The 9,080-nt window shown below is 33.4% G+C and overlaps 1 protein-coding gene across 9 annotated transcripts in view; it reads right to left on the reverse strand.

Annotated features, from left to right (window-relative positions):
• Positions 1-7,921, reverse strand: part of LOC131057782 (uncharacterized) — a 28,399-nt gene extending 20,478 nt beyond the window's left edge. For 2 of the 9 annotated variants that reach the window (XM_057991950.2, XM_057991951.2), the window contains exons 1-2: positions 7,563-7,921; positions 7,336-7,420 (exon numbers count right to left, since the gene is read on the reverse strand). In XM_057991950.2, coding sequence (XP_057847933.1) covers positions 7,336-7,420; positions 7,563-7,699 — 222 coding nt within the window. In that variant the 5' untranslated portion in view covers positions 7,700-7,921. The other 7 variants (XR_009109050.2, XR_009109045.2, XR_009109044.2 and 4 more) reach the window with 7 other exon arrangements.
• Between the last annotated feature and the right edge of the window lie 1,159 nt (positions 7,922-9,080).

The following is a 9,080-nucleotide window of genomic DNA, read 5'->3' on the forward strand; positions in this document are numbered from 1 at the left end:
TTGCAGAAGAAATTGAATCGTCCCAACTGTGAGAAAATAATAAATTTATAAATAGGTGTAACAATATTCTAAGTGCATGGATGAATATTTTATGGCCACAAGCAAACAAGGAATGTCATTTTCCCTGCATCTGAACTCACATTATTATTTATATGAAGTTGTGAAAAAAGCAAAAGCATATGTACATAAGAAAGATCAACATTTAAATGATTTTTAAATTATTTTATTTTATTCAAAGTTACATTACTGTTTTGTCACTAAACTGACATTATGCCTCTAAAGCAAAAAATACAGTATCAACATTAGCATAAATGTGTTTTATTAAACAACGACATAATGCATCCTAGCTATTTTAGAATAGAGAAAAAAAGAAAAATTGAACTCCTAAAGGAGTGAATACAATCTCAGAATTCAGCATGAAGGTGTTTTATTTAAGACAATGACATAATGTATTCCAACTATTATAGTACGGAGCAAAAATAAAAATTGAACTCTGAAAGGAGAAGAAGGAAATCCCAAACATCTAAGCAAACAATCACAACTAGGCATGCCGAGAATGTTTGAATTAAGATCAGAAAATTGAAAATCCAACTACAAATATAAGCTATCAGTTTTACAAAGAAGTCTAATTTTGGATCACTCAAGACTGATGATACCATGTGGCAATGAATAATAACATTTTTTTATGAAAACAAAAGTATGGGATCAATGCATTTGAGGATTAGATATGCATGAAGAAGATAGGAAGTTGGCAATATAATCATTGACTTGGGGAAGAGAATGAACTTAGCAGAAAAAACTGAAGGGTTTGGGGCAACCAGTAGGGAACAAGTAGTTTCACATTGTAAGCCAAGTTTTCTTTCCACTGAGTGTTAATCATCTTATACTAGCTTCAAACAATATAGTGGGTATATCAACACAAATAAGGTAAATGAAAGAGCCTTGTTTTATTACTTCGTAGAGGCAGAGAAAAGTCCTACACCTATCCCATTGAATCTGTGGTTTAATGGAGGTAAGACCAATTAATTGGTTTCTATATAGATATTTTATTTGCTTGTGAGTATTATTGTTTTACATTGTTTATGACATTCAATTTCTAATGTTTTTGTTTGTTAAGGTCAGAACGTAATGAATTTGTTCAATTTTGTTAGGGTTGGGTTGCTCATCAGTTGGTTTTGGGGCATTCATGGAGCATGGTCCTTTCAAGCTCATTAGTGGAGGCATTTTAGAAAAAAATAAATACTCTTGGAATAAAAGTAATATTCATTATGACTTGCTCAGAAGCCTGGTTATGAGATTGAAATTCAGAAGTACAAAATTTGAACAATGTAGGAGATTCCCTAATGAACTTCCAAATGGAGGATTCCCATAAGCTAAATTTATGTCTTGGCTTTTGGCAGTGACAATGAAAAACCTTTGCATTTACCTCTTATTCTACTTGCAATTGTATCTTGTAGCTGATATATAAATCTTTTTTGGCAGAATAAAACATGTTGTATGTACAGAGCCCTGTTGGAGTGGGATTCTCATATTCTAATACTACTGAAAACCGTAATTCCAATGATACACTATCTGGCATGTGTAATGTGTCCTGTGCATTTGATATAACGCTATTATAGTATACATTTGAGTACATTCATAGCAGCATGATAGTGTTGGTTATAAAAATATGCTTAGAACAAATCATTGGCTTGTATGATGTTACAACTCAAGACAATTGGTATTCTTTGTTAATTGGCTGGAGAAGTTAAATAAAAATCATTAAATTAGATGTTTAACATAATATGCATGTACTCCTGCACATTTTAAAGAATACAAAGAGCCTTCGACATTTTGACTTTCAATAATTTTACAGAATGTAGGTTAAGAACTTGTTTGAAAAATTCAGACACGCCTTGCTTACAAATTTAGGAGAACTTTGAAAATGCCTATATGAAGGATGAAAACCCTATCATGCACACAGTGGAACCCGATGCATTAGAAAGCAATTAAAAGAAAACCTCTACAAAATTAATTCACCATTAAAATTTTAAACGGAGAGTGGGTTCTCTAATAAACAAGCCAAAGAGTTATAAAGTGCATTAACTTACCAAGATATCCGAAGGCAGTGATTCAATAGTTGTCTCCCCTTCCAAATTCACTGTGCTTACAAATTCAAGCAATCTTTAAAAATGCCTATACGAAGCAAAAAACCCTATCATGCACACAATGGAGCCCGATGCATCAGAATAATGCCCTGAAATTTCTAGCCAAAGAAGAAGCTCCACACACTATAGGGAAATAAATTCAAAGCAAATCAGACAAATTAAAAGTAGACCTGCAGTAGTTGGGGATTGTTTTTTTTTGTCCTTTGTCTACATAAATATTCGACAAGTCTGAATGGTTTGTAGGGGCAGTGGTGGATGAAAGCGAGTTTGGATGTCATGGTGCAAACATGTGGAGTGTAGGACGCATGCAGGCAGGCACAAAAATGTCCAGCACAACAAGAATCAGAAGCCCATCACACGGTTATAGGAACCCTAATGTCAAGCATATCTGGAATCGAAAGCCCCTCACACGGATACAGGATAAACCCTAGCCACGCGTTAGACGAGATGACACAAAAAACCACTGGGAAAATTGACCACAACGGGAAATGATGAATTTGTGGCATGAGATCGAGATCATCCAGCTATTGACTTAGACTAGATACTCCGACTGAGACTCCCAACTGCCATATATAACTCTAACTAACTAGAACTGTCTAGTGAGGGTTGGTTAATGGTAATAGGAACATTTGGACTCGGTGTATAAATTGAACCTAAAACAAAAAAAGGAAATGACTATGCATTGAAAGATAGAATCTCATAATAAATGAATGGTTAAGTAGGTTGCATATCATTGGGTATTGCTATGATTGCACCTATGCTTGAGTAATGATTAAGATTATTAGTTATTGATCTAGAAGAAAGTAAATGTTTATTGCCTATATAGGTAGATTAAGTAATGGCATTGATGGGTATTAGTTATTGATCTAGAAGAAAGTAAATGTTTATTGCCTATATAGGTAGATTAAGTAATGGCATTGATGGGTATTGCTATGATTGCACCTATGCTTGAGTAATGCTTAAGATTATTAGTTATTGATCTAGAAGAAAGTAAATGTTTATTGCCTATATAAGTAGATTAAGTAATGGCATTGAGATACTCTAGGGAGTTAGTAATAATGATTTATTATATTCCACTTGCGTAGTTTATTCGTCCACAGACAATTGTAAGTTCACTCCCCTTAACCTTCCTATAAAAATAATTTAATTATATTTATGAATAAAATGGATGGAAAGTTCTAAATTTTTGTCCATGGCTACTATATTTCTAGCTGCCTTAGGTGCCCTTGAATCTGATCTGATTCCCAAGTTGTCAGTCCAAACACAAGATGTTATCTTCAAACAATATAGTGGGTATATCACCACAAATAAGGTAAATGGGAGAGCCTTGTTTTATTACTTCGCAGAGGTAGAGAAAAATCCTACATCTAGCCCATTGAACCTGTGCTTTAATGGAGGTAAAAACAATTAATTTCTTTCTATATAGATAGTTCTATCTACTTGTGGGTATTACTATTTTACATTGTTTATGACATTCAATTTCTAATGTTTTTGTTTGTTAAGGTCTGAAGGTAATGAATTTGTTCAATTACTGCAGGGTCAGGTTGCTCATCAGTTGGTGTTTTGGGGCATTCATGGAGCATGGTCCTTTCACGCCCATTAGTGGAGACATTTTAGAGAAAAATAAATACTCTTAGAATAAAGGTAATTATCATTTTGTCTTGCTTAGAAACCTGGTTATGAAATTGAAATTCAGAAGTACAAAATTTGAACAATGTAGGAGATTCCCCAATGAACTTCCAAATTTGAACAATGTAGGAGATTCCCTAATGAACTTCCCAAATGGAGGATTCCCATAAGCTAAATGGTTTGCCTGATAGAAAGTGTTAAGCCATAATAAATCTTCTGATTTCTTAACCAAAAGTGGCAATGTTTATGAAATCCATCCATGCCCAAGCTTATGTTAAGGATTTTGCACTTTTACATTATTTGTTACAGGAGTCCATGGTGAATATAGCTATATCACATGTTGTGATACTTCAAAAAAAGTGCAACTGATTGTGGCAACTGGTTGAAGGTGAACAATCAATACCATACAATTTTGGCTTTCACGTGCAGTCCAAAGTGAGCAAATGTTGTTGGAAGATATTAATAAATTGCCAATGTAACTGATAAATGTCATTCTGCACCCTTGGAACATTTTTATCACTTTCTTTGGTTGCTTCTAAGGCTAACCAAATTTTGTGAGAAATCATTTTTATCACTTTCTTTGGTTGCTTCTAAGGCTAACCAAATTTTGTGAGAAATCTTTAAGGTGGGAGATTTACCTTAGTGGTTGATTTAGGGTTCTAGGGATGAAAATAGAAAAATGACATGTGACAAAATAAGAATTAATATCATAATTAATTAAAAGAAACGATAACAAAGGATAAACATTTTTTTTTTTTGGAAATGGTGAGGAGGAGCTCGGGTCGATGGTTTGTTTGGGTTTTTGAGTAGTGACGGCGATGGTGAGTCTGAAGGGGATGATAATGGTGGTGAATCTCAAGAGGATTGTGATGACATTTTTAGAAAAGCTTGTAGTGTTGCTGCCCTATTTCTATATGTTGGTGAAGCTGGCAAATCTGAGGAGGTTTTTGAGGGAATTTCTAGCATGGTTTGCATCAGTTTTGTCATGTATCTAGATGATATTCCTATGAATTGTGATAAAAATAGTTCTTTGGTTGTGTTCTCTTTTATTTTTGTTGGTTGTGGAGGTTTGTGCTTCATGCCATTTTTGGCCTTCTTTCCATGATGTGCTTCTTGGGCATTTCTCTTATGCCATGTGCCTCGATTTGGAGCTTACCTCATTTATTTTTAATATGGTGATGGCATTTTAGAGAGTTAGTCTTTGAGGGTGTTAAGGAGGGGTAGAGGATATAAACCCAAATACAATAATATTAATAGGAAGACAACACATTCATGTCTAATTGTAAGTCTTTCTAGAGTGCAAATGGAGATCTAATGTGAAAAAGTCCTGAAGGTGAGTGTCAGAATTAGTTCTTGCAGGAATATCATTCATTCTAACTTCTGAAGTTTATTATCCTATAAAAATTAACGAGATACTATCTATCACAATAAGGTCAAATTTCTTCTTTACTAAATGTAATTTAACAACATTAACATTCAATGCATATCAAAGTAAGGAGGAAGAAAATACAAATTAACAACAATTAGTATCTTTGAAAAGGAAGAAATTGCAGAACAACTTGAATCGTGCCAACTATGAGCAAATAGTAAATATATAAATAGGTGTAACAGTGTTCTAAGTGCACGTATGAATATTTTATGGCCAAAAGAAAACAAGGAATATCACTTTCACTGCATCTAAACTCACTATTATTCATATTAAATTGTTAAAAAAGCAAAAGCATATGTACGTAAGCAAGATCAACATTTAAATGATTTTTAAATAATTCTATCGTTCAAAGTTACATTACTGTTTTATCACTAAACTAACATTATGCCTCTAAATTAAAAAATAAAATATCAATGAACTCCTAAAGGAGTAAATACAATCTCAGAATTCAGCATGAAGGTGTTTTATTTAAGACAATGACATAATGTATTCCAACTATTATAGTTTGGAGAAAAAACAGAAATTGAACTCTGAAAGGAGCAGAAGGAAATCCCAAACATCTAAGCAGACAATCACAACTGAGCATGCAGAGAATGTTTGAATTAAGATCTGAAAATTGAAAATCCAACTACAAATATAAGCTATCAGCTTTACAAAGAAGTCTGATTTTGGATCACTCAAGACTGATGATACCATGTCGCAATGAATAATAACATTTTTTTATGCAAACAAAAGTATGGGATCAATACATTTGAGGATTAGATATGCATGAAGAAGATAGGAAGTTGACAATATAATCGCTGACTTGGGGAAGAGAATGAAATTAGCAGGGAAAACCAAAGGGTTTGGGCAACCAATAGGGAACAATTAGTTTCACATTGTAACCCAAGTTTTCTTTCCATTGATTGTTAACATCCCATACTAGCTTCAAACAGTATAGTGGGTATATCACCACAAATAAGGTAAATGGGAGAGCCTTATTTTATTACTTTGTAGAGGCAAAGAAAAATCCTACATCTATCCCATTGACCATCTGGTTTAATGGAGGTAATAACAATTAATTTATTTCTATATAGATAGTTCTATCTGCTTGTGGGTATTACCATTTTACATTGTTTATGACATTCAATTTCTAATGTTTTTGTTTGTTAAGGTCAGAAGGTAATGAATTTGTTCAATTATTGCAAGGTTGGGTGTCTCATCAGTTTATTTTGGGGCATTCATGGAGCATGGTCCTTTCAAGCCCATTAGTGGAGGCATTTTAGAGCAAAATAAATACTCTTGGAATAAAGGTAATATTCATTTTGGCTTGCTCAGAAGCCTGGTTATGAGATTGAAATTTAGAAGTACAAAATTTGAACAATGTAGGAGATTCCCTAATGAACTTCCAAATGGAGGATTCCCATAAGCTAAATTTATGTCTGGGCTTTTGGTAGTGACATTGAAAAACCTTTGCATTTACCTTTTATTCTGCTTGCAAGTATCTTGTAGCTGATATATAAATATTTTTTTGGCAGAATAAAACATGTTGTATGTACAGAGCCCTGTTGGAGTGGGATTCTCATATTCTAATACTACTGAAGACCGTAATTCCAATGATACAATATCTGGTATGTGTAATGTGTCCCGCGCATTTGATATAACACTATTATAGTATACGTTTTGAGTACATCCTAGCAGCATGATAGTACTGGTTATAAAAATATGTTTAGAACAAATTATTGGCTTGTATGATGTTACAACTCAAGACAATTTGATATTCCTGGTTAATTGGATGGAGAAGTTAAATGAAAATTATTAGATTAAATGTTTCACGTAATATGCATGTACTCCCACACATTTTAAAGAATACAAAGAGCCTTTGACATTTTGATTTTCAATAATTTTACAAAATGTAGGTTAAGAACTTACTCGTTTCAGAAATTCAGACACACCTTGCTTACAAATTCAGGCAAACTTTGAAAATACCTATATGAAGGATGAAAAACCTATGATGCACACAATAGAACTCGATGCATCATAAACCAATTAAAAGAAAACCTCTGCAAAATTAATTCACCATTAATGATCTAAATGGAGAGTGGGTTCTCTAATAAACAAGCCAAAGAGTTATAAAGTGCATTAACTTACCAAGATATCTAAAGGCAGTGATTCGATACTCGTCTCCCCTTCCAAATGCACATTGCTTACAAATTCAGGCAATCTTTGAAAATGCCTATATGAAGCAGAAAACCCGATCATGCACACAATTGAGCCCGATGCATCAGAATAATGCCCTAAAATTTCTAACCAAAGAAGAAGTTGCACACATTGTAGGGAAATAAATTCAAACCGAGCCAGACAAATTAAAAGCAGACCTGCAGCAGTTGGGGATTGTTTTTTGTTGTCCTTTGTCTATATAAATATCCGACGGGTTTGAACGGTTTGCAGGGGCGGTGGTGGATGACAACGAGTTTGGACGCCATGGTGCAAACGCGTGGAGTGCAGGACGCATGCAGGCAGGCACAACAATGTCCAGCACAACTGGAATCGGAAGCCCCTCACACGGTTACAGGATAAACCCTAATGTCAACCACAGCTGGAATCGAAATGCGCTCACACGGTTATAGGATAAACCCTAGCCACGCATTAGACGAGTTGACACAAAAAACCACCAGGAAAATCGACGGCAACGGGAAATGATGAATTTGCGGCGTGAGACAATTCAGGTGGCGGTTTACCTCCACGGGGGGTTGCCTATCCGCAAATAATTTATTTTAATTTAATTTATAGTAATCATATTAAATTAGCCTATAGATTATATTGTATGAATTTTTGAGGAGAAATAAGTTCTATGACAGGAAGGAAATGGTCATTCAGTTCTTAGAATGCACTAATACATTAATATCTTTCATATATTATAAATACATTATATTAGATGTTTTGTGTATTTTAAGAATTAGATAGTCATTTTTTGGAAACTAATTTCATGTTTACAAACTTTGTCAAAAAAACAAACATCAAATATATTAAAAAATATTTACTTTAAATTGTCTCATCATTACTACAAGTTTGTCTACTACTTTTCTAGCACAAGATCTAAGTTGTAAAATGGTATCAAAACTTAATTACCACTACAAATTGTCTACTATTTTTCTTTCAAGCTAATTGGATCTCTTAATAATTCAATAAAGTGTCTCTTTCTCATTTTAATTAAGCTAGTTATTGAAATTATACAATGTGACAATCTAAGGGGAATAAAAAATATTATCAAGGGGATTGTATCGTGTTGTGTTGTGTGTGCATTTCCACATTACTTCCAATTTTTATTTTTGTAATTTCTTATAACATGTAAATTTTAATAAAACATGTATTCACAACAAATAGTAACTCCATTAATCCCATTTAATTATCATCGATCAAAATGGCCATAGCACATGTCATTATAAGTGGTATCGGCCTTTGGTTTCCTAGTAATACAAGAATGATTGGTAAACATTTAAGGTCATTTTCATTCCACGAAGACTTATTGTAATTATCACTCCTTGCTACAACATAAATTGGAATATCTAGCGATTTTGAATCAGCACTATAAACAATTTCAACAACTTTACCAAGAGCTCCATTTACCAATCCTACTTGTGTCCATATGTTTGTTGTGACAATGATTTTTTGCCCTCTACAAAGAAATACATGTTTTTTAAGTTGTTCATCATTAGTTGCATTGTTTACTTCGGTCCTAGTTCTTGTTGCGAAACTTATTGCAATTATATGATTCAACAATTTTAACATTATTTTGTTGTGTTGTCTAACTAAATCATTCATAGAAATTAGGTGCATTGAGTTGTTGAATTGTTCTTTTTCACTTGATGTGAGTCAATTGTCTATTCGTGTTA

The sequence above is a fragment of the Cryptomeria japonica genome, chromosome 4 (genome assembly GCF_030272615.1).
Source record: "Cryptomeria japonica chromosome 4, Sugi_1.0, whole genome shotgun sequence".
NCBI lineage: Eukaryota > Viridiplantae > Streptophyta > Pinopsida > Cupressales > Cupressaceae > Cryptomeria > Cryptomeria japonica.